This window comes from Columba livia, chromosome 11, assembly GCF_036013475.1.
Source record: "Columba livia isolate bColLiv1 breed racing homer chromosome 11, bColLiv1.pat.W.v2, whole genome shotgun sequence".
Taxonomy (NCBI): domain Eukaryota; kingdom Metazoa; phylum Chordata; class Aves; order Columbiformes; family Columbidae; genus Columba; species Columba livia.
Genome location: NC_088612.1, coordinates 6,209,210 through 6,235,212, shown reverse-complemented (window position 1 = coordinate 6,235,212; position 26,003 = coordinate 6,209,210). Strand labels below are relative to the sequence as shown.

Here is a 26,003-nt window from a genome sequence, read left to right as displayed (position 1 = left end):
GATGCTGTGAAACCAAAAAACAAAGGGAAAAATAGAGAAATTTTCTTGAAAATCAGTTTCCTTCTGGGGTTAGTTCAAAAGTTTCAGGAGGGGCTGTCCTGCTCTGTCTTAATTTTTACATATGGATGATGTAACAAAGGTAAATTGGAGAAGAATCACTATGTCATAATGCAATTGGTATGACTGTCTCTGAATTGGCTAACACCTGGAACTGAAACAAATCTTTGAGTAGAAAGAATGACCTGTTCTTGTACTGAAGCTAAGCTTGGCGTTGATTCCTGGTCTAAGAGTAAAACATGGCACCTGGATTTGCTCGCAACTACTGTCTGTGTTTTCTGCCTCTGTGCCAGTGTTATTCATCGATCCCAAATGCTTAAATAAATGCCTAGACTCTGAAATTTACAGGGCACAATTACAAGTAGTGATCTGGCTTCCAACAAGTGTTGAGCTAATAATCAGCTGCTTGCTGGAACTGTAGTGCCCATGGGCTCTGAATTCATCCCAGCACTTGATAGGTGATGTGGTTTCTCTGTGGGGACAGTTAATTTTGTTTCAATAGGGAACCCTGATGCTCATCTTTAGCAAAATGGCCACTCAATGACTGAATACAATAGCTGTTTTCTCTTTGCTTTAGGAGATATCTTGCATTTTTTATTCCTAAGAGGTGATCACTAGAGCAGAGTGGGGAAGTTTTAGTTTTTCATACTCCTTTAGGGGCCATAGGGTTAATTCAGCAGAGCAGTTCCTATCTCCAAATTGTAGCTATGTATGTTCTTGGCATAGTGAATCAGCTGAGTGGCATCAACAAAGAGATTTAAGCAGATAGAAAGATAACTATCTCTTTGTTCTGCCTTGTAAGCAGTGCATTGTTCATCATATTTCAGGTTGACTGTAATTCAGATTTGTGATTAAATATGCTGCATGTTTTCCAGTGGTCCCTGTGTTCCTGGCAAACACTTCAAAGGGGACTGGAATGAGAGGAGGGCTTCAGAAATGTCCCCAGAAATGCTGGCAGTCATGAGGCTTATCTACTAGACTGAACCCCTGGCTTTAGAGTCTGTCCTTGTCTCCCAGTGCAAAATCAGAATTCTGCCAAAAGTGGGGATTTCTTTATAGTGTGAGGCTCTTGCTAAATTAGAGGTATCTTTAACCGTTTCATGCTTCTGCATATTGGCAGATGTTTCTGGCTAACTGCACAGATTATCTAGGCCAGGTATTCTGTGCTACAGTGCTTAGACTTGCACTGAAAGCCAGAAGTGGAGGGTCAGTTCTAGATATGTGGGAAACTAAGAAGCCATTGAGTGTTCTCCTATCACCCACCCCAGCCTCAGCAGGCAGAATTGAAACGCTTGCAAAGAAAACAGTATGCCAGTGACAGGTTTGGAGAAGGTGATGAAGACTCTGGTTCTCTGTCAGGAATGCCAGAGTAAGATTAGGAAGACAGACCAAGCTTCAATCAAACTAGGAAACACCATCCATGGGCACTTCTGAAAGCTATGTGGAAGCAGAACTTCCGTTTCCACTGAGCACTGGCCATATCCAGAGCAAAGGAAAGGGACTAATGAAAGAATAACAGTAAAAGGGTCAAAAGGCATAGGACGTTTTAGCACTTACATTATGCATACTCACTCTGGGAGGGGCGGATTCTCGCTGCCTACAAATCTGTGCAGTGCTGCTTGTACCTGTATGGTTCATTTCCACCATCTGTATTTGTGCTAAAATATAGATAGATACCCATGCAGGTGCATCCCTAGATGGGGAGACTAACAGACACAGACAGGTGTGGAGGGCTCTTTTTATCATTGTGCCTTCTGGAGATCTTGGCATACTTCCTCCTTCATTTATGCACTACTTTATTGACTATACAACTGAAAAAGAGGAAGAAAAAAAAATAAGAAAAACACTGACAACACAGGAGAGCAGAGGAGAATCAATGAAATCAGACAGGAGAAACAAAATGAATGGGTTTTTTGCCCCTTCAGCAAGTAATTCTTACTATTACTGATCAAAGTGCTGAAGAAACTATAGTCCTGCCTCTTCTGTCTTCTCACAGAACAGACTATCTCAGCTTCACTTTTCAAAGCAACAGTTTTGATCTTAAAGGTGATAAGTACTACAGAAAACATAAGAGAGAGCAGAGCTAAGTTATTTTGCTTGGCTTCTTCTACGCTTTTCATCCGGTGATAAAACTGAGGCATGGGACTGTTGTATGTTCTGGTCTCTGTGCAACTGGGTTCCAAACTTGAAAGATGTGAGGAAAATATCATGAACACATTTTATGAGAATTATCTTTTTTTTTTTTTTTTTTAATTCCCTAGGAAGCTCTGCCCACAGTGCTTTCCAATATTTCCCTTGTTCTATAGGCATTGGCACAGAAAGCTTAGACTTCAAGCACTGAATGCTGGGACTGTAAATCCTTAGATCTAGTCCTTATACTCCCTGACTCTTCTTGTCATGTTTTATATACTTATTGACTTTTACAGAGCTTTCTAATTCATCAAGGAAGATTGACTGATTTAAGGGGTTAGTCATGCTGCAGGTTAGTAAACATGACAACTGCTTGAGGATTATCAGGAAATTGTGAATAAAATCATTAGGATAGATAAGGGGCTCTCAAGCAATTCAAGTTTTCTTGCAGAAAGTCAAATAGGAAAAAAGGAAACATAGAGTGAACATCAAAGGAGAGAAGAGTGACTTTCTACATGCTGACAGCCACCATGCCCCAAAAGACAAGATGTACTGACAGAGTTAATGTGAGATGGTTAACAACAAGGGGATAAAGTGCTAGGCAGACCTGCAGGCCAAGGTGTAGGGGACTGGGCAGAGCTGTGTGGGACTGGAATAGCTGTGTGACCAGCATCTTGCTGCAGGGGCACGTCAGTGGGGTGATGTGAAGGTGCAGAGCAGGATTAAAACGAGCTGGCAAACTGGCCTGGGACAAGACCAGGTATGAGAACTACCCTTCAGTCCCTTTTCCAGGTAAGAGTTTGCTAATGTACTGCAGAGAGCAGGCTGAGACAACTTTAGGTGACCTCCTTCTCCTTTCCAATACCTCCATCTGCTTCATCATTGAGATTGAGGTTTGCTGCTTACTAGTTGCTTCCTACTTACTCCATGGCTTCTCTTGTTACTGATTTTCTTCATACAGCATTTATCTGTTCTCTCTCTTAACCTCTAGCTTTTCCTGTCCTGTAAATCCCCACTGATAGCTTTAACATTCCAGGTGTGAGAGGCTCTGGCACATTGTTTCACGAACTGGAAATGATTTGGAGCCTACTAGCTCTGGAGAACCCATACCAAGAGCCATCTGTTGTGAGCTACAAATGCTGATTGGTATTCAGGGAGCTGAGCTCCCCTCTTACATATGCTATCTGGCCCCTTTGGTTAATTGCTGAGCTCCTGATGGTTTCTAACATGTGTCACAGTGAGGAATGTCAGGACCAGTCAGGAAAAGATGTTTAGGCAGGGTAGGTTTGAAGTGTCTGGAATGGCTTCATGTTTGTCCTGTGGGGCAGAGTAAGGACCACAGTGGGCAAAGGGATGTGTTTTAGAATAGTCAGCAGAATTTGTATTTCATCACAAGTTTCATAATCATCTACTTTTAATCTGATGTTTTGGAGCTACATGATTAAGGGAACATTGCAGCTTTCCTCTTATATTTTTATAAAGCTTAATTTATATATATGTGTGTGTATATATATATATATATATATATATGTACTTATATATGTATTTTTTTTTTCTAAGCAGCAAAGCCTTTAAAGTTTATCTGAATGTGACCTTTAAAATCTGAACCAGAAAGCAACAGAAAAGAAGCCCAAACTGCTGCTGCTCACGTTGGTGTTTTGTTAATTTTTAAGGAATGTGGGTTTCCAGAATAACTTGATTCATGTCTTTCGTTAGTAGAGCTATGTGTGGGAATACATTTAAAAGTTAAACATAATTTCTCTGACCGTGAGAGGATTGTACAGCTACAAGGTTTCTGGATTTGTATCAGCAAAGCGTTTGCTCAGGATTGATGTACAGAACTATGTGAAGATTATGTGACCTGCTGTCAACTAACTTTATTGTCATTTAGCTTTCTCAGTCCTCACAAGCTGCTTTAATTTCAGAAATTCTTATGGTGCTGCAATCAGAATTAAGTTTATTGACACTTGGAAGGTGATAATGGACTCTGCCCTTTCCCCACACATGGTTCTGTTCATCTGGAAGGTTTTGGAGTGGCCACTTCCACATAGACAGGAGAGAGACAGCTTCATTTTTTTTCATGTACAATTTCAGGAGCCTATCTCATGCTTAGCAAATAACATCTTAAGTTGTGTTTAAAACAAACAAACAAAAACCAACACAACACCAAAACTGAGACCATTTAAGCAAGAATTAACCGGTGTTGACGTCTGAGTTTGAGCACTGAGTAGCCATGTGGTTAACAAACACCATAAGTAGTGGAAAGTGTTTAATTCAGCCTTTTCTCTTTATTTTCAGAGTCTAATAGCCGTCGGGCAGTGACCAGCGGCTACCTGGATGGATTGCTGAGGCTCTATCAAGACTGGCATCACAATGATGTCTCCAACAACTACATTTATGTTCGTAGGGGTCTCTTGCTCTGCCTAAAGCACATCACCAATGTCCAGCTGGGCAGGGAGACTTTCCTTGATTGCCAGGGTATGGACATTCTCTTCACAACTGTACAGGTAAATTGTGGTTTTGTACTTAAGTGAGATGGATTGGTAATTAGTGCTGGATTCTGCCACACAGTGCAGGCAATTCCATAGCTTTATTTTGAATTTATATAACACATCAATGGAAAAATGATAAAGTTAGAACAAAAAGTATTGATTTTTTTTTTATTTTTTTTGTTTTGTTTTTTTTACAGTAAGTATTTCAGAAAAACTGAAATACTTTGATTTTTCTTTGTTTTTTCTCCTGCCCTCTGGATCCTGCTATCTACTTGGACTTCCTCTGCCAAAGAGCAGTGCAGTGTCTCCACAGAAAAGTTGCTTAGTTGTTCCATGAGATGTTTTCTTTCAGGAATCCAGATGCATAATTCTACCCAATCAGTCTTTTCCCCGAGGAAGTGTAGATCTAGCCAGGCCTTTGCTAAGGAGAAACATTCATCAACTGTTTTTTGAGGAGGCCCAATTTTAATCTTATGAAAGACTAATGTAGACCTGTCAAGAAAGATGACATGGTCCTGGGGATGGGATCCCTGTAGGATTTAGAAAGGGCAAGTAAAGAACAGTAACTGTTTCCTCCGAATCTCTCACCAACATGCTTCCTTACCCTTCTCTAGAGAAGTCACATATGGAGAAACCTTTGGTTCTTGATCCGTGTGATTCCACAAGGGGTGTTTCTGTTGTCATTTGCACCTGTCAGTGCATTATCTCATTCTAGCACCACTGCAGACAGAATGAAAAACCTGTCCCCTTCTCCTCAAGAAAATCCATTGCCTTTTGATCCAGCATATTTGCTTCTTCACCATTTCCATTACTGTTGTGAACAAATCTCCTGTGACTGAAAGGTATTTCTTACCAGTAGTACTTTGGTAGTTTTTTCACTTTCCTCATGAGGATTTGATGACTTTTTCTGGGGGAATGAGGTGGCCAGAACCAACAGATCTTTCAAGCGAATATGGCCTCTGTTAATGAAAAGTCCCTGATCTGCAGAAACTTGAATAGGGTGGATGGCAACAGCTGCTTCAGGGTCAATGTCAGCTCATTCCCTTCGAAGAGCCTTCTGCAGCCCGTGTTGCTTTCTGAGCTAACACCTCTTGATAGTTCAGCCTGGGAGCAACCCCACGGAAGGTGCAAGTGTGGAGTCACCTTGGGTGAACAAACAGGGAATGACACACCAAGACTGCAGTGAACACAGATAACTCTAATCCTTCCAAAGGTTAGAAGTGGAGCAGAAATGACACCTTCAGGGGCCTCCAGTTTGCTTTTTTTCTACTGTGTGCTACTAGGGAGATCTTAGAAAGGGAATTACCAAGGTTAATAAATTCAAAGCTCAATGTTCCTTCACTAGTTCTTTGGGATATTGTCAGTCTTGCAGTGTTTTTCCAAGACATGAGGTATCAAGGGGAGTCTGGCAGCCCTTGGAGTTCTCATGGTCTTCCCTACTGGAGACAGAGACTTCTGCTGCCACTAAAATCTTCATAACCTTCATGGCAGACAGAAAATGGGTAATCTATCCTCCTGAAAGGAATTGCAGTCTGTAGTAAGAGAGAAAGATATGGGGCAAGACAGACATCACCTTCTTGGAAAAGCAATGTCTCTTTGTGTGTATAGACAATATTGTAGTGCCTTTAGGAATTTGCTGTCTGTGGTCACCAAACTGTGGACATCTAATGAGATTTTAAAGGTGTTAAAAGCTGGCTAGAAAAGTTCTGTAGAAAGCTTTATTTATTTAATCTATTGAAATTGAAACAGTTTTGCCAAAATGGGTTTGTTTTAACAAAGTTCAGTGGACTTCCTATTTACAAGGCTGGTTTTCAATTGAAACTTGTCCAGCTGCTGATTGTGTGGGCTGATGGACATCTGAGATACCTGAGCTTTTAATAGCCCTTAAGCCTATGTCTTTACAGGAAGAACCAGTAGTTCAAAGTCTGTCTCCTTACACAGATTAGAAATGACTGCTACTTTATTTGAAGAGGATTTAGAGATATTTTGAGTTCCATTCCTACCTCGAATGAAAAATAATTTTAGAAAATGAAATCATTCATGTAAAGGAAGCACTTTCTGCTCCCATTTCTTTTTCTAAGCTCCATTTAGACTTTCATGGCAGTGAAATGGTATATTCACATTAGCAGGTGACTGGCTTTGTGTGCAGTGGCAGAGCTGCCTACTCTGAGACACAAAAACAGGTTTGTATCCACTTTAGGAGAGACTGGTGCATGGAACATTATTTTGCTATTTTATAATTTATCCCTCTGATTTCTTAAGCACTTGCCTGTTATCTCTCCAGCCTTCCTGTACTAGTGTCTACTCTAGGATAATGTTATCCTATACTCTGCTCTATATTTCTCAGTAGTAGCATCTATTAACATTGTTACCTTTTGCCTCACTGTCATATTGAAACCTCCTTTTCTGTATACATCACATATGTATTATAATATCTGGTCTATTCCAGATTCAGTAGAGAAAAGACTTGAGTGTGGAGGATAAAAAGCAGATCCTCTGAATTCAGGTTAGCTTTACGTGAGTTTTCCGAGCAAAGGATTCACTCTTTTCCCTCATTTACAACATCCCACCACAAAATAAATGGGATAGTTTATACACATACAAAACAATCTCCTGTCTATTTATTGGGTGTCAGCAAAAAAGGCTTTACCAATGGAAGATTTCTGGGTCATTTTTAAACTGTGCTATCTTGGAATCTGAGAGTACTTTATGAACAGTAATGAAAACAGTCCCACAAATTCCCTGTAAGCTATCTAAAGGCTTGTTTGTGCTTGTAATCTAATTTACTATAAGGAAAAATATTACTTTCAAACAGCATCATTGAATAACTCCATGTGTAGATGTTCATTGTCTGGATGAACATGTCTTGTTCTTGACTATCTGAATTTACTTGGCAGAGAATTAAGATTACTGGCCCAAGGCAACCATTTATACAGTCCTCTGTTCACTGTTCTAGTAAAAACAGAACAGCTTTAGCAAACTATAGTAACACTGTTCAAGAATGTTATTCTGTTCCCACATGTAGACAAACTTTCTGTATCTTTCCTTTAATAACAAGCAAACAAAGGCACCCAAACACTGTATGAAAGCATGAATAAATTGCAAAAACTGGAAATAGGAACCAGTTCTCCTTGGTGTTTTGCTCTAACCACAATAAAACTTTCCTTAAAGATGCTTTCAGAATTGTCTTTTCTTTCCTGCTTGTTCCTAACAGCCAGAAATCTAGAAATACATATTAAGATTCTTGTACTGAGTCTTGTAAGCATGTCAGCTTTAGATGATTTTTCTAGCCTCCCTACAGGAATCCTGGCTAATCCCACTGAATCTTATAATGCCATTCAATCATACATGAGAAAACAGAATAAAATCCTGTACAACCAAAAAAAGCCCAATACAGCAATTTTTCTGTTCCTGATTATTATCAAGTACTTTATGTTCCTTGGTCATCTTCCTTGTTCTGCTGAATGTGTTTTTGTCCAGCCCAAAGCCTGACTGTGGGCTGTCAGACAACGGCACAAAAATCTGTTCTGCCCTATGAACTCTTCCATTTTTATCTGTGCTGAAGGGATGCAAATATATAAAATGGTGTTCAAATGTATTGTAATATTCCTTTTTTGCCTTACAGAACATTGACACTACTTACTTGACTTTCATTTCTATTCTGATCAGCTTAGTCCTGAGCCACTAAAGATGACATGCTGATAGGCATGGTACAACTTTGAACTTGGGTAGGATACTGCATCTATTAATCCATGTCTCTGAAATCTGAAGGTTTGGTTTTCTGAGCATTGCACCTATCAGTTTTAAACAACTTCACTTTTGGGCAGCAGCTGTAATTTGCTCATCCAAATTCCCTGTCTCTGTTATACTGAAGACAAATGCCTGCTGTGATCTTCCAGGGGAGTCTTTTAGTTCTGGGTGGTGGTGGGGGTGTTATCTTTGCAACAAAAGACCAAGTTCACTTCCACAGAATGGTAGTAAAAAGACAAAGTATTCTGTGTCTTCAGAGAACACCCGGACTCTCATAACTTCTTGCGTTTCTATCTTTTACCATGGATTATAGGAGTAGAAAATGTGGTGTACTGCAGGAATCCTGTATTTTTTGACTAGGTAATACATAGTGATCTTTCAGACTAACTATTGGGCCTAATGCTTAACTATATAGAATGGATTACAGTAGGAATGTTTTCTTTGAGTGTAAGTTATGTACAGTGAGAAGACGGTGTAACTGTGCTAGTTTACCTATGTTAGTTTTGGTATGATAGCTCTGAGTATAGTTGTGGTGACGACTCAGAAGCAGAGATTTTGGTGTGTGTTGGTAGCCAAAACACATATGTGGGCTCCCTGCAGGGTTTTTAAAAAAATCCATATTAGAGACCATCTCTTCAATGCTACTGTTACCTGTGTTAGCTAGAATACTTTAGCTTATGCTACAATTGTGCCTCTCCTACAATACATTCTGACTATAAAGTAATAGATGCCTTAGAGCAGAGCTAGGGGATGCTGTGTCTTCTAAATGATGTGCATCAGTGGGAGTCTACTGAGGTCCATGATAGCCTGTATTTCTGTAGAAATGGACTGCAAGGACTTGAGGTCTTGCGATTCCAGGCACATTTCTTTAATGGTAAAAAGGAGGGGGAAAGAAAAACAAGAAGGACCAGAAAAAAATCCCCAAACAAACAAAACCAAACAACAGTGACAAAACAAAAATAAACAAACAAAAATAAACCCCACAAAGGTAAGGGGGGAGCAGAAAAAAAAAAAGCCATAAATAGAAAGATTTCATATTCCAATCAGAAGAGCATCTCTGTTCTGGGGACTTGTATGTAATAGGCAGGAAAATTTTAAGAGACAACTTTTTTCCCCTTTGGTCCCTAGGACTGTTTGTCTTGCAAAAATCTGGATCCTATCATAACCATCGTGACTCAGATTCTGAGAAAGTGCTACCCCAAGGAGCCTCTGCCTGTGCCGACAGCAAGAAGTTTCTATTCTTTCCCTCTTCCTGGGAATGCCAAGGCTGAACCTCCGTGTGAGGGATCTGAAGGTAAATGGCTGAAGGGTGAGTTCAGTAGGAGGAAAAGGAACAAGACATGAGAATCAATCAGTGGGATCTGGGGAAGGGAGTCTTGGCAGCCCTGTCCTGAGGTGTACAGTTAAAATCAATATGATCACCTACAGTGTCATTCAGTAGAGATGAAACTGCACTCAGGTTTTCTCAAAGCCTGGAGATTCTGCTTGGAGGATAAATGAGAGAAGATTAAAAGGAGCAAGGAAAAGGAGAAAAAAAATCCTATTATCCAAAAATAGTGAAACGGAGTGAGCGTGGAAGAACCTGGAGGTGCCATTACTCCACAACAGCAACAGAGGGAGAGACAGTTGTGCCTGTGTATGACTATGTGTGCGGGAGAAACGCTATTCTGCAGCTTTTTCAGTGAAGAATTGCAGGAAGTATTACCTTTTTTCTTTTCAAAATAAAAGCAGATAGCAGTCACACTGCATGAGTAAAAGATGTGAGCACTTGCTGAAGAACTTAAGCACAGACTGGAGAGGCACTCCATAGAAAGGTGGTACACACAAACAGTTTCTCTGTTGCTTTTGGTTTGGTATGGAAGATACTCAAATACTATAATGATGATAGCAGTAAAATACCCTAATCTAGATAATACAGATTAAGAGCATCCTGTAATATCCTTGCAGCCAAGCAGAAAATCTCTGTATTGCTTTGTAATGTGAGTTGGATCCATATCATGGTGACATATTTCATGCTTCTGAGAGGCAGCGCTTGAGTCCAAGAGAGCAGAGCTTTCAAAAGTGGGAGGTTTAATGCCAAATTAGTTTATACTAGATTAACAAATGGGATCTGCTTTACTCAGGGTTGTAGTGGGTTGTAGTTGGAAGATGTGTGTGGCACAAATAGAAGAGATTGCACATATTTCTGTGTAGGGCCTGAGAGGGGTATTACTTTGAACCATCCTTGCATGTATTTCTTTTCTGCTTCTGCAGGTGACTATGAAAGTGATGGAGAGGAAGAGGCTGAAAAAAACATGGATAATGAGGATGCGGAGAGTAAGGAGGAAGTAGGTATATGAACTGTAGTTTCCTTAATCAGCCGCATACTGGGAAGTAAAACTTTTTGTTGTCCATTTTGACATCCTGATAAACTGTCTAAGCAGAGAATGTAGATATTTATGCGGTTCCACATAAATACACTATATGAATACTAGAAGGATATTTGAAAGGAGAAAAAGAGAAAGTATAGGCTTTTATTGAAGCAAGTCCCATGCATTTGTTTTATTAATTGCCATGCTTGTCACCCACAATGGAGCAGGTTTGATCGCTTCTCTGTTCCTGCAGAGAGACTGACTAGTGACTGTTAAATTCACGTGCACAGCTGAGCATAAATGAGAGATCTTTTAATTCCTCTAGGTGTAGATGAGAAATGGCACTTAGTAGCAGAAAACTGAATTATTACCTAGAAAAGGCTAACCCTCTTTTCCTTCCAATGTTAGGGCATATTTGGGCTGTGCACCTACCCTAAGAAAAAGGTTTGTCCTTTTAAGCTGTAGCTGTGGCTAAGCTTCTTCTTTATTTGGTGCTGAACACAGAGAAATAATATAATGAATTATTCAGTGCTTCTCTGACTTCTCCTTTGCACACTCATGACCTAAATGGCAAGAAAAACCCAAACCCTGCTAGCTGAGGATGAGAATGCAAACTTTTTCTATTAATGTGCATACAAGAACATATGCAAATGTGAAGTAGTGAATGCTGCTAAATAGGTCTAATCCACATAAAGTGGTTTGGGAAGGCAAATAAAAGAAGTTTTAAATACAGTCTAATTAGATATGACTGAGGTTTCTGTGAAAGGATGTTTTAATTACTTGCCCTGTCTATTTTTCCTCAAATATTCAACAAATGACACCCAAAGAAAAAGGAAGCTAAAATAAATAAACGTGTGTGTGTGTGTATGTATATATATCTATATCTCAGTGTCCTACCTTGCCCCTCTCTGTCTGTTTTTATCTGAATATTAGAGCTTGTCAAGGTGCTCATTAGGAGTAAGGTTCATAGTGAATTTATTGTCCTCTTTAATTAGTTATTTATTCAGAAAGAGATCCTATATGCCTCTGAACTATTTCATTATTCATAAGGATTTACCAAGTAGATGTGAGCAGGTTTTTTTTTGCCTAAGAGCTTGCTCTGAATATGAGTTTTAAGTACTGTTTACCTGGTGTGCTGGTCATATATCTCCCGTGACAAATCTTTGTAAGGGTAAAGCGAGCAGGGAATGGATAATAAACTTTCAGTTTACCTTTTTTGTATGAGTTATCATTTGCACAGTGTTTCCTGATATTGATGTGATTTACAAACGCTTTTCATATCTACATAATGCATATCTATGCATGCTAGTAATACTTAACCAAACTGAAGCTTGGGTCTACACTTCTACCAGTAACTGTTCAGACAGTTCTATGTAAATCAAAATCATCACATCAACCCTCTATCCTTCTTAACATGAAGTTTCAGCAAGTTTGAAGCTGCTTATGCATCATGATGCTGTTAGTGGCAAACCCCTTTAAAATGACCTCAAATACTCTGTGCAGCTCTTCAGTTGCTTTTCAACTAGCCCCAAACATCAGTTCAAACTCTACCTAGCAATAAAAGTATCTACAAGTCTAGGTGCTTTTTTGAAACCATCTTTTCGTAGTATCTTTCTTATGTACTCAAATGCCAAAGCATCAAATTCCCCCTTTTCACAAAGTAATCTTTCCTCTTGTGTGTCTCTGTTCATTTCTATAAAATGACTTTAACAACCTTAATGAGTATAGGAAAAACAGTTATAGGACTCATTAAATGAGTATGATGTCACTAGAAATCAAGGGTGTTATGTGCAGTATTATCTTGTGGAGCATGTTTAATATATACGCTTTTCTCATTCTGATTTTGCAGGATTATGACTTGGAGACAGATGTGAGCAAATTGAGATCAAGACCAGTGCTTGACCGGCCAGAGGCAGATCTTGGACAATATGAAACAATGTGTCCAGAACTTTCCCATAATTTTCAGGTACTATTGTAGTGTGGCTTCCTCTATTTGTGAATGTAAAAGACTTCAAGAAATTCTTGAAAGGCAGTACTGACAAGCAATAACTGGTCAAGGCTATTGCAAAAGAAAACGTACATGTGTTATAGGACTGGAAAAAAAAAGATTTATACTTTTTTGCTATAGTTTATTGGTGTGGACCAGGAGTGATAGAAAGGGAGTGATGTTGTTTGATGCACATTTATCTGGATATGGATTAACTAAGCGCTATTGAATCAATTGCCACATGAGAAATCCGTCAGAAAATAATTTGTATTCTTGCTGGCAATTTCAAAAGCAATATCAAGATCAGGATGAGATGTGGAAAATGAATACTGTCAACTAGTGTTTTGAAGGAAGTGATGGAGAAAATTTCACTGCTGCTGGGTGAAATGCAGTGTTCAAATCGTTGTTCTATTGCAGTTTGGGGCAAGAAATGAAGAGGAATATTGCACTCATTACAAGTCTTGGAGTTTAGGAGAGCTAAAGCTGTGATTCAAGTACAAATCTAGAAAGGACCGCTGGCTTAACGTATTTCCTGTACACACAATGCTGTGACAATTATTATGACCATAAGTAGACAAATGGGATTAATTTATACACTTACATGAAGGCAGGGGTGGAGTTCTGCATGACAGGTTGGCCTCCTTTACCTTGCTGTAACATTTATATTTTTTAAAATTTCCTTGTGAATTATCTTCCCTACTTTGTTAGAACAATCAGTTTTCATTGGAGATGACTTACTCAGATGACTCAATCTGATCCTTTTATTTTTTTGAGGACTACTGTAAAAACCACTTTGTGGATAGAGAGATTCTGGCAGGTGGTCCAGGGGTTGATTTTACTCTGGCTCTCTTATTGGATGACTAAAGTTTTGGGAGGCTTGTAAATATTTTTTCTTTCTTCCTTGAAAGGTATCCTCTGGAAGGAGGCACAATCTGTCTTTAGTTTCTTTAAATTTCTTCTGCTTTTTAAATTTAAAGGAGTTTGAATCAGAATCTGAGAAAGAGAAGACCTTGGAGGACAGGACTGAGAGTCTTCCCTCTGCTCCCTCTCATTTCATTCCAAGTGCTGTTTCTGTGAAACATCCAAACTGCAGATGGAGAAATCAAAGCATCACAGAGATGGGACCAGATCCAGGGGAAAAGGATTTCCAAGTTCCACTGCAGAGCTGGACAAAGGGGGAGAAAAGCAGATGGGATCAGACTGATGAAAAGAGAGACATTGCAGAAGCAGCCAGAGATGCAGACTCTTGTGAAGAGGAAGATCCAGCCAGGAGTCATATGCTCACTTTACGTCCTCTCCCTGAAGATGCTGCTTGGTACAAAAAAGTGTTTTGCTCTGAATGTGAGGCTGCAATCAATTCTTATCCTGGAGGGAGGCTGGAGAGCTCAGACACAGTGACAAATCTTCTGGAGAAACACCAAGGGGATATCCCATTCCACAGCCCTCTCTTCTACATAACTAGGGCCAAATGTGTTAAGTCCATACCAAACTACAAAGACTTGGCATTCCCTGATTTTTGGGGCCACCAGCCACCTCCTTTCAGCAAGCCCATGTTGGAGCGCAAGCATGGGGTTCAAAGGTGATTGTGATTTAATATAATTACTACACTGAGAGCTCTCAGGCTCAAAATTGCTTTATGTAGGTTCTGACTATTGCATCTGTGAACGTTTTAGGAAGTTATAGAATTAATTTTGGGCTAACTACTGATTTGGTGCAAGGGGATAAACCAAACAGCGGGATAATTTTGTTTAGGTTTTCCTCCTGAGGAAAGAAAAAATGGTATCTAACTGGATTACAAACAGGATTAAGAATCAGCAGTCTTATTTCCTATCTCTGACATGGACTTTCTGTGTGCCAGCGAATGAATTGTGAACTGTTTGTGAGTTGCTTTTTCTGTCTCATAGGTGAAGGTGGTAGTGGCAGCCTTGGAGTGATGAGATTTTTATGGCTTCTGGGTATCCATAAAGCCTCCCTTATTTCATATTCCAAGTTGTTATTGATTAACTGGTTATTGATAAATGTTTCAAGGTACCTACATATGTGATGGGACTTTAAGCCGGTCAAAACTCTGACAGAGATGTACTAGTGGCTTTTGCTTAAACAGACCAAGACTGAGAAGGAGCTATGAATTGGTGAGCTTAGTAAAACATGGATGAGAACAAGTCCATGTTAGAGATGGAGAAGATGCTGTGTCCTTTTGGGATACATTTTCGCACTTTACCAGCCATCTTTAGTGCTTGAAACAATGGGTCCCATCCGCCTTTTCGGGGACAAATTCTTTCTGTCTTCTTGGAGCGGTGTCTGTCAGGTTGTTCTTGTGAATCTCCCTATCTACGCTTCTTGCTGTAACTCTTGCTCTCTGCCTGCTCCATGGGCTCCTCCAGAAGCTTCTCCTCCTTCCCCAGTATGAGCATCTGCTTCTGGGAAGCCTGTCATGAGCCAGAGAGCATCAGCTGGGGCAAGATAAGCAGTCTGCTCTCCCTGCTGCTCAGCCTGCAAGAGGACACAGCATATGTGGCATGCAACATGCAGAAAGAAATAAAAAGAGAGATCTCCCCTTTGGCACACTGTTGGAGGCTGCTGCTGTTCTTGTGTTATTTGTTCAGGTGAAGGGAAAACTGTTTTGAAGCTGTGCTGGGAGAGGGAGCTCCTCTTATAACTACTGTTTTGCTTGTTCCGTGTGCAATGACTTTATATTCTGTTCTAGTGGCATAGGGAATTATTAGTAGACACCAAAGAGGCTGGATTCTGTGCTGAACTTTAAAGTTGATCAACGCTAATAAAATGGCATTCGTGAAGACCAATAATTTCTGACCTCTAGAGAGATGTTTCTTTCTGCAGCAAATACAAAAGCTAAAATCTTATTTAGAGGCAAAATCACTCTACTGTCTTGTCCTTGCACTGTTGCTCTAAAAGCTGTGCTTTTATGACTATAATAACATGTGTAACCATACAGCTAAAATGGGAATAATCATATCATGCTTCAGGGCATAACATGATTGCTGCAGAGGTCAGGAAGAAAATCTGGTGTTCCATATTTTGATCATCTTTAGGGATCAGAGAACTTCAGCTTAATATTGAGTAGAAATTAGCTTGATTTAGAGTCAAGATTCACGATGAGACAGACTAGTAGGTTTATAAGTTATGGCAGATATTTCCTCATGGGGCAAGGCTGGCCATTTGGGAGATCAACATTGACTGGCAAGAACTGGGGATAAATCAAATTTGACAGAACACTGTAGGGAATAAAAACTGTACAGAATCAGTAATTTAACACAAAATGCAACTTGTAATGGGAGTGGATCAGGTGATTTCTCATAGTAACAAAAAAAATACAAAAGAGATTCACCTGGAACTAGCACATGGAAGTCCTGTTTCTTACCAGTCCTTCAAAAGACTTTCCTAAGCCTCTTCATATTTCTTCTACAAGATTGCTCTATGCTGAAGTTTCTCACAGTGTCATTATAATCTGCCTGTTTTGTTTCGCTTTGTTTTTCTTCTCTCTTCTAGGGACAAAGTACTAGATGATGTCCGCCGTTTAATCCAACCAGATGATGTGATAGGCAGAACTGTGTTTGATTTAGATGAGCCCAGGTGGGTAACTTCATTGAGTTCTGTAACCAGGGGCACTGTCAGTGCTGGGTTAGGTAGCGAGCTCAGTTCAGCTCAGGTAACGTTATGGAATAAATAACCTAAGAGGTAAAGCCCTAGTAGGAAAAGTGTATGGGAGAAGTAGATTCCTAGTACATGGCTTTGAGGAAAGGATTTATTGTGGAAGTCATGGGAGCAAAGGAGCCTTAAAACTTTTAAGACAGAACAAGAGAATCTGTACATAAAGGGGCTCTGTAGGGTCCCTGGATGTCTGCAGTGCATGCAGTGATTTGGGATTTGTACCTATTAACTCAAATGCAGTCTGTCTGCACCCACCTGAACAGGCATCACACTGAGTGTCTATATGGCCAGTGTCACAGGCTGTAGATGTACCCTGAATGAAAGCTCTGGTATTTATAAATGACTTTTGAAAATAAGCATCCAGCCTTGTGACCTGTTTTAAGTGCTCAAATATGGCCAAGAATTGTGGTCTTTCAGAAGATGTAGCACAGAGTAATTGAAAAGGTCCCAAATATGAAGAAATTGGATTCAGAGGAAGGATAGGTGACTTGGATAAGTTTTTTAGAGGAAAAAAAGGTGAAGGACAGTCAGAGGTAGAAGGCAGTTTTGAAGTTGTTCAAGGAGAATTTAAAGGTTTCTAAGCTTTAGAAGAAGGAAAGTATATTGATGAGGGAAGAGTAAATGCATAGTAATTGTATAAAGCTGCCTTATGCAACTAATAAGCTAATGGGAATAACTCAGTGGGGAAAATAACTGGAATAAAGAAAGTAAATATGAACTGGGATGAAAGGTAGTATTGGGAAAGAAAAAGATGTGACTTAGAATCACAACAAGAGGAGAGAAGAATGCTATGTTAGGAAAATTATGGATTTGCTTATCTCTTTCTACTTCTCAGGGTCCTGCTTATGAGAAAAAAATATAAACCCCCCTATTTTAGCATACAAAATGTGCTGGGGAAGGCTTGTCTTTGAAGTAACCTCCTATAGGTATCCTTGCTTTGATTTACTGCAGTCACTCAAGCCCAGCTGCTCCAGGCTGTCTGACATTCTTCTCCAAGTTTGAATCGGGAAACCTTCGCAAAGCCATCCAAGTGCGTGAGTAAGTACACAGCGGCTCTGTCCCAACCAGCCTTTCTGCTGGGATCACAGCATGAAATGCTGGAGTTCCCCTCGGTTTGGAAAGGGCTGGCCAGAAAAGCAGGTTTTATGATGCAGAGCTTATGATCTGTGCCAACACCTAGATGTCAGGAAAATAATAGGAGTGAGAAAGCAGAGCTCAGAATGTTTTGACGTGACTAACATAGTGTATTTAACTGTGTGTTTGGCTACTACAAATTTGTTGTTCTTTGACTCTCACAGGATATTAATGAATTTAATTGTATAGCCCGTTCTACTCAGCAGGCTCAGTGGCAGACCTGTGGGGTGTTCATGGCCACCTTTCTTTTTGTCTCCCTTTAAAAGGTTTGAGTATGACTTAATTATGAATGCAGATGTCAACAGCAACCAGCATCACCAGTGGTTCTACTTTGAAGTCCGTGACATGAAATTAGCAGTCCCCTATCGCTTCAACATTATCAACTGTGAGAAGCTCAACAGCCAATTTAATTATGGTATGAGTCTTTTGGGAATTGAGATAGTCTTCTGTGTATAAGAGCATCTTTTTAATGCCATAAAGGTTTTGAACTTCCCATGTCTACAAGGGAGACTGTAAGTTTAATCTTATCTACCCTGAAATCCACTGAAAGAGTTACCTTAGATGTGTCAAAGGACTCTTCTTTGTCCTCAGGAGGACTGAGGAATGAGATGAATATTGAGACTGGGGAAAGGATTTGTTGGGAAAAAGAAAATAAAATGGTTTGTTTGTTTGTTTTCTATGTTTAGAGACCAGAACTGAGGAAGAATGACACTGGGGCTGGGAGAAGAGAAAAAAAGATGTGTTGAAATTGAATGAGGAGCATAGGATTGGAAAGTGCTTAAATTATTTAAATAAATGTAGATAATCCTCAGACAAATATTTATTATTCTTTGGGCTTATCCTGAAAGACATCTTTGCCTTTAGACCTGCTGAGACTTCTGCTGATAATAATGATAAAAAAAAATAAATCTGTTCCTAGCTCTCTCTGAGTTCCTTTTAGTCTGTAGTTCAGGAGAAAGGTAGTTTTGCTCAGAAATAGGCAGGGCAAACCTCAGCTTTCAGTGCCCATTTTAGAAGAGAAATTATTTCTTCTGCATGGGGACTGTGGGTTGAATTCTTAGCTGGCATAGACTGGGTTTTTTATTTGTTTCCATGGGGCTGTGTTAATTTACACCATCTTAAGACCTGACTCAGAATGTTTAATAAGCCCCCAATATCAGACTTTGCATTCCTCTGAAGCCCTGTGGGTACAGCCTTCAACATCACCAGGAGAACTTTCTCAGCATCAGCGTACCTAAAGCAAATAGCACTAGTACCTGTGATGAGTTGTCACTTGTATTTGCGAAACTGGCTGGATGAGTGGCATAAAAAATTAAGGCATTTGGTCTTTAAACCTAAGGGCTGAAGTTCAAGTGTTTCTATAGATTGCAAATGAATTTTTTCTTATTCTGCTCCCCTGAACTAACAGACAGTTGAGTGTGATGTGTCTGATGGCAGCCTGAAAATGAAGTATACCAAGATGCTACTGTAAACCCCAGTACAACCTCTGATACAGTCACCAGTGGCTTCATAGCTAGAGATTCTGGCTATTATTGGTGGAAGATTTCTTGTTATCTGCTGGTTTGGCTGTTGTGAGCATTTATAATCTAATTTTGTGCACCTGAAATTGTACATGACTCACATGTTCAAGCATGAAATGAAAAATATATTTGGAAGAAAAATGTGAAAATGCCGTCTGGTGTGAGGAGGGAGGCTGAGCTGTGGCTTGTGTGTGGGGTTGACTGTTCAAGCAGTTCTGTGGGTTCCTTCTGCTGCTGTGAGAGGTCAGGGAAGCTCCAGCTTATCTGGCTTGGCTGTGTGAGGCTCACCAAACCTTCCAGCCCATGCATAATATTAATATTTGCACAAATGGTTGGTAAGAGATGCTGTTTATTTGCTGCATTCCCTCTGCACTTTCCTGGGCTAATGCCCATGCTATAATACTAAAAGCTTCCAGTTGTGATGTAGTGCCAAAGTGCCGTGGATGGCAATACTTTACAGCTCCTGGTTACTGATATGTTTTGATTTTTCTCTTCCCTTTTGTGCCTGATTAGGTGGTACTGTGTAACTATCAAATTGGTAAAAACAGATAGTTAATGAAATAGTTGTGACCAGGAGCAGAGCAAGTTAGAGGTGCAGCCTCCATCTCTGTTCTTCCTGATTTGCCACTAACTTATTCTACCATGGGAAATAATGAGATTTTTTTTCAGAAGCCTCATTTGTGTTTATTTTCTAAAACTGAATGTTTCTTTAGGGAAAGTGGAAAGGAAAACTGCTTTTTTTTTTTTTTTTTTTTTTAATTAAAATGAGATGGCAGACCAGTGTCAACAATCACTCTGAGGCAGTTTGAGGGGGTTGTGTGTCCTCTGGGCTCACAGAGAAGGGCTGGAGCTGGTGCTTGGGATGTCGAGAACACTGCAGACCCTGAGCCTCATGTCCCTCATCTGGTGAACTGGGCTTCTGGGCAGCCTGGGGTCTCTCAAAACTCATGTGGCCCATGTCCTGGAACCAAATACAGAATTGATTCTTGTTATGTGGCTTGTGGCGCAGGTTCAGGAAACAGCAATATAGAGGTTACTCCTGCCTGTAGGCTAGTTAGTGTTATCCTATACTGCAGCCAAATGTGAGCTGGAAAGACATTTCTGCCAGTACAGTTGCCAGCTCTTAAAGTGCTGGAGAGTTTGAGAGAAAACCCAAAGGAAGAAGGGAAACTGAATAGCTGCTTATGGAAATATGTCATCAGTATTAATGATTTTCAAGCATTCTCTCCTTCCAGCACAAGAACAGCCAAGACAAGACTCAAGGGGTAACTTATCAACATGCATTAATACTTAAAAGGGCATTTTTCCCTTTCTTAAATATGCTTTCATAGAAATGCTGCCAGCATCATTGCTGGGCTCAGCTGTGGCTGTGTTGGGTCCACTGGAGCTGTGGTCACCCCTGCAGCCCCCAGTACCTTGCTAGGGTCACCCTGTGCAGAGCAGGATCCTTCCTGTACCTGTGAAAGAGCAGGGAGGTGTGTAGAACAAAGGGACTGGAAACAAACACTTGCCTGTAAGAGGGCTGGGTTCATGGAGCTGTGACTGATGTACACACAGCCCAGATCAGAGACAGCCTCGTACCTCAGGGCATGAAATGGTAATATTTTGGAGGTCAGGAAGAAGTCACCTTCTGGTGTAACACAGTACAGAGATGGATGCAATTGTTATCAGTATTTGTGATGCAGAAGTATTATTTAGGTCTAATGGCAAGTTTAAAACATTCTAGTTTTGCTTGCTGCTTTATGAAGTTATGGTACTGGATGCACCACAGATCTCTAATACTGTGGTAGGATTAACGTTTCAATAAAGATGCAGCCAAGCATAAAATATTGCACTAACCATATTACCGATCTTGTTGATACTTTGATTTCTATTCCTTTCTTTCTCTTCTTCTGTTTGTAAACAGAGTAGCTTGAAGCTCCTTTGCAAAGGCCAGTAGGATAATTTATTTTCTAATAAACTCCACTCAGCTCACTTCTTCAGGAGGTGCTTTTTATACAGATATGGCTATATCAGAACAAAGCACGGGGCTTTGGGAGATGTATTTACTTTGCATAACCTATCTGCTGAGAGAGTTACTGGCAAAATAATGATACTTCTCTGCCTACCCCTATCTCTTTTTAGCCAGGGAAGTAATGTCACTTGAAACTGTCTTGTTCTTTGTAGGCATGCAGCTGGTCATGTATTCCGTGAAGGAAGCTCTCCAGGGCCGGCCTCGCTGGCTTCGGGCAGGCCATGATATCTGTTACTACAAGTAAGTGCATTTTTGGCGAATAATTTGTAGCTTCCTTTCCCTTCTGTTCCTCTTCTGTTAACTGTATTGATGTTGTTAACCTCTGACCACCACTGCCACCTGTTTAAAATGTCTCTAAATTGGTGCTAGGTCAATGTGTTATGTGCTTCCAGCTTCTGAAGATGGCTGTGATATCTCTTTATCAGATGCTTGGGGAGAAGTGGGGCATGTGCAGAATTCACTTTCCCAAGAGGAAAAGGGGAAATGGGGAGCACTCCAACCTTGCTGATGCAGCCAGGAACACAAGGCAGCTTACCCCACCAAGGGAGCATAGTTGTTTTTTTTTTTCCCTGTCCAGAAATAAATGAGCTAGATGGGATCATTGTTTTGCATACACTGACTTTAGTAAGAGGTGTAGGAGCTGAGGAGCTAAGAAGAGGTTATAGCGTATACACAGGGGTGTCTGGGGGTATGTATGTGGGGTATGTGTATATGCACTATAAATTGTGTGTGTGTATATATATATATAAATAGACATATACAAATGCACATTTATTTGTCTGCTTGTGAATCCATCTCTAGACCTTAGTATCTTCACTTGCTATAGTCATATCATGTTTGTGTTGTGGGGAAGTAGCTCACTTCTTTTCCATTCACCCTGTCACAGGTATTCAGGGGTGAGACTGGCACATTTTGTGGGGAACCTCCTCTAATTGCATTTACCAGGACTTATTAATAAAAATGGGAAAAGAGTGATATATTTGCAAAAATAAGGAGAAACTCAAAGATGCCCTTAATTGCTTTTGTGGCAGGGCTCTTATCGAGAGCAACCTCTGAGCTGAAGGACAGGGGGAGGAAAGGTGCATTCACAAGATGTCTGGGTGATGCACCTTGGCTACTCTTTGCTGACATTCATCTTCACTGAAGATGGGATAGTTCACTCCTAAGGATGAATGTTGTGGCACAACTCTGTCATCGTGCACCTTTCCCATATGTCTCATGAGAGGGTTTTTGTTACAGAGGATATTAGCAGTGCTCTTGTCAAGAGGAGGCTGAGTGACATTTCTGCTCTATTTTATTGCTTCTCTGTGAAGTGACAGGATACACCCATGATAAACAGAGTTGCAGTTACTGTAAGATCATCTAATTCACTTGCTGTCTTGGCGGCTTTTATGTGCTGAATAATATTCCTATCTCGCAAATTATTGAAGGAACAATGGCAGCATGCTGAATTGGTGACAGTGTACTTGTGCCTTTGGTTTCATGGCTCATTTTAAGCATATTATCTCACCTCTAGCTTTTCCAGACAATCGTCAGTTCACAGATAGTAATGAGGTACATGGAGTGTTTTGTTCTCAGATCACCACTAAAGACTTGACTGTTTGGTGATCATGGCGGTGTCAGAACTGGGTCTCTTTTCAGCATCTTAATAATCACATTAGATGAAATCATCATCATCACATTAGCACCTCTTATTTCTAATGTTACCTACAAGAGAGGGCTGAGATACCAGGCTCAGTCAGACAGCTTTAGAACACAATGTAAGGCCTTAATATAATAGCAAGATGGCTGGAGGAATATTCTGCTTTGACTGGGATTCTGCCTGGAATTTTGACAGTAAGGATGGATTAACATGGATTTGGCCTTTGAAGAGGAAGTTATACTGTGAATTTCCCAACTGTCGATGTGACAGGCTCCAAAATAACAGCCGTGCCCTGTAAATTGTTAAATACTGCTTTTTTTTTTTTTTATGGTATGAACCAGGATATTATTAAAGCATATTGCACTTAACAACCACATTTAGATGTCAGAACGTCAGGGCATGTAAAATGAAGACACCAGATTCCAGGTTGTAGAAGATTTTGGACAAAGGAAATTCATCAGCATATTAGAATTGATAAGTAGTTTAGTTTCCATTTGGACTGTGTTTTGAAGTGGCCTAGAAAACCAGGATATTGATATTTAATTTGGCCTTTTTAGTCTAAGCTAATACAAAGCTTTATTCCAAATCATACCAGTGCTATACTAAATGTTGCAGACTAGAAATCTAAGGACAAGTTGACCAAGAGAATGTTGTATTTGCATTGCTTGATTCTTTTGAATTCCTGAGTTACAATCCAGCTCCTTTACTGACCTGCCTGTGTCTTTGGCCAAGTGGCTTCACCTGTCTGTGTCTCAGCTTCCCCAACCCATAAAGGATGGGAAATTAGAGTCACTTATCTGCCACCCAGAGAATGGGAATAGATAAATGGGAAGCAGGTTTTAATTAGATAATGCTTGCAAAGGTCTTTAAAGCTCAAAAAATTATTGTGCAGAGTGAGTGATAAGTAGTATTATAATTACTATTAATTAACTTTCCACCACAGCTGTGCTAGAAATATACTACCTGTATGTTATTTCTGAAGAACAGCAAAAAATTATTTCACTATTGCAAAGTAACTGAAAGGCACAGTAGATACAGCTTGTGTGCTGATTAAAAAAAAAAAAAAACAACCACACTTTGTTCTCTTATTTTCTTTCCAATAATCAGTATATTAGTTTCTAGAAAGCACGTGAAACCTTGAATGTTTTTTGAAAGAGAACACAAATAAGGTGGTGAGGACCAGATGTTGCTAGGGTCTTTTTCTCCTTCCCTCTTCCTTGCTTGTTATAATTTGAGCTTCATACTGGTATGGTAGAATGTGATGAAAAAGAGCTGAGAAAGCCTATTGGATGAACAAGGAGGCAATAAAGCCATCTTGAGGCAACAGCAGTAGAAAGAGAGAGAGATGAAGAGGAAAAATGCTATTTTTTTAAGTTTTCTTAAAAAAGATTTGGAGTTAATGCATTGTATAATGAATTATGAGAAGCTGCAGATTATATGCAGTAGGAATACATGATAATTTATGCTACTTGTATGCAGGTGGTTTTTCTTTTTAATACATGAGTGAAGAGTACATGAAACCTCACAAATCTACCTGCAAACTTTCTGCTACTACCAGATAGTTTGCTGTAAGTTGAAATGGGTGTCAAGAAGTGATTCAAAAGTCTAGAGGTATCTGTTATAGGTGGGCAGTTGGCTGGCATAGCAGAAATGCTCAAAATGAGAACGTAAAGCGCAGTGAGAGTGTTGTTCATCTGTATCCTCAAGATCATGCGATCCGAGTATTGTCAGGAGTAAGGACCAGGGTGGCATCAAGGTCAGAGGTATCTGGTGCTACAAAACCTCTGGGTTAAGTGGCCATTTTAGACAGGAGACATGTTTTTGACTGCACAGTTATGGACTACAGAAGGAGAAACCTTTACTGGAGCATTAGGGACAGGTGGGAATAATGTGTTTGTTAGATATTGAGGCAGCATCTGCCTGCAGAGACCTGCATCTTCCCACACCTCTACTGCAAATGTGAATTTGGAGGGGAGGACTCAGAAGAACTCAGCATTTTGTGGCAGTTCTTTATGAATAAGGTTGTCTGACTGTCCAAGTGACACTGAATATATTATAACAGAGGCTGGGGAAAAGACTCTTTTCCATACACATTATACAAGATACAGTTCTTAATTGTTTTTCACTGTCAAAACTAACAGAAACTAAACTGTTGTAGTCCTGACTTAAAAAACACTCACATTCTTGGTCCACTGAAATACATACATAATAGCTAAGTAGATGTTTCTGTATTTGTGGGTTCATTGCATTTTTTTTTCTCTGTCTTTTTGTCCAATTTTAAGGTGGTTTATTTGCAAAAGAAATTTTGGGGTGAAGAGTTCAGTTAACAATAAAATCATAGGCCTTTTGGTTTGCCACTGTGACTCGGTGTCCCTGTACTATTTGTAGATCCAGCCAGTATCACTCACCCAACGTGTCCCCAACTATTAAATTCAGATGAAAACCTAGCAGCATTGTATTGTGTCTTCCTTACAAAATAGAGCTGATTATTTTGGAGAATTTGACAAGAATAATTATCTTTTCTCTCCACCCCTTTGAATAAAAATGAACAGCAGCCAAATAAACTAGTACTGTAAATTTCAGGAGCTGAAATTGCATCTTTTGGTTGCTTCTTCTATTTTGCATTTTAATGCAAGATTGATGATAACATTTGTCAAAGAAACCTTACAGTCCTTCAGGATCAGAAGGTTCAGCAACAGCATAATTGATGCAATGTGGGAAAAATATTGTTTGAAGTGTATTTATGCATGTGATTTGCTGTGAGGCTTCTCCCTTAAATGCAGGAATTGTCTCCATATCTGCTGAAAGAAAACTTTCTTACTCAGCCTAAAGTCGTCTCTTTATTGGAGTGAGTCTCCTCTAAGAGATCTGGTCCTGGGACTAGATGAGAATGATAGAATCCTTTTGGTTGGAAGGAGACCCTCAAGATCACTGAGTTCAACCTATCAAGCTCAGCTCCCCAACTTGCAGAGAGCAACTGGTCCTTGCCGCTCCTTGACAGGGAGAGGCTCAAGTCTGAAAAGGAGGGATCCAAAAGAGGATTTTTTGGGTAGCTCACAACCTGTAAATCTGTCTGAGGTTGTTTCTTTGTGCACAGTCTCTACCCAGGCCTACTCTTCTTCTTATTCAGCAAAGAGCCTTGGATGAAATTTGAAATATTTTTTTATGTATATCCTATTTATTTTCTTTTAAAATTCCTGGAATATCCCTGTACTTCCTGTGGTAGAATTGAATGTTTGGTTTGCTGGGTATTC

The 26,003-nt window shown here is 39.9% G+C and overlaps 1 protein-coding gene across 7 annotated transcripts in view; it reads left to right on the top strand.

The window, feature by feature from the left end:
* AGBL1 (AGBL carboxypeptidase 1) overlaps positions 1-26,003 on the top strand; it is a 276,743-nt gene that overhangs the window by 52,290 nt on the left and 198,450 nt on the right. For all 7 annotated transcript variants that reach the window (XR_010475347.1, XM_065076581.1, XM_065076580.1 and 4 more), the window contains 9 exons: positions 4,486-4,694; positions 9,558-9,723; positions 10,683-10,756; positions 12,630-12,746; positions 13,745-14,346; positions 16,278-16,361; positions 17,391-17,477; positions 17,840-17,988; positions 21,260-21,347. Coding sequence is in view for 6 of the 7 variants with exons in the window: in XM_065076581.1 (XP_064932653.1) it covers positions 4,486-4,694; positions 9,558-9,723; positions 10,683-10,756; positions 12,630-12,746; positions 13,745-14,346; positions 16,278-16,361; positions 17,391-17,477; positions 17,840-17,988; positions 21,260-21,347 (1,576 nt within the window). In the remaining variant the exon portion in view is untranslated. The remainder of the gene's footprint in view (positions 1-4,485; positions 4,695-9,557; positions 9,724-10,682; positions 10,757-12,629; positions 12,747-13,744; positions 14,347-16,277; positions 16,362-17,390; positions 17,478-17,839; positions 17,989-21,259; positions 21,348-26,003) is intronic.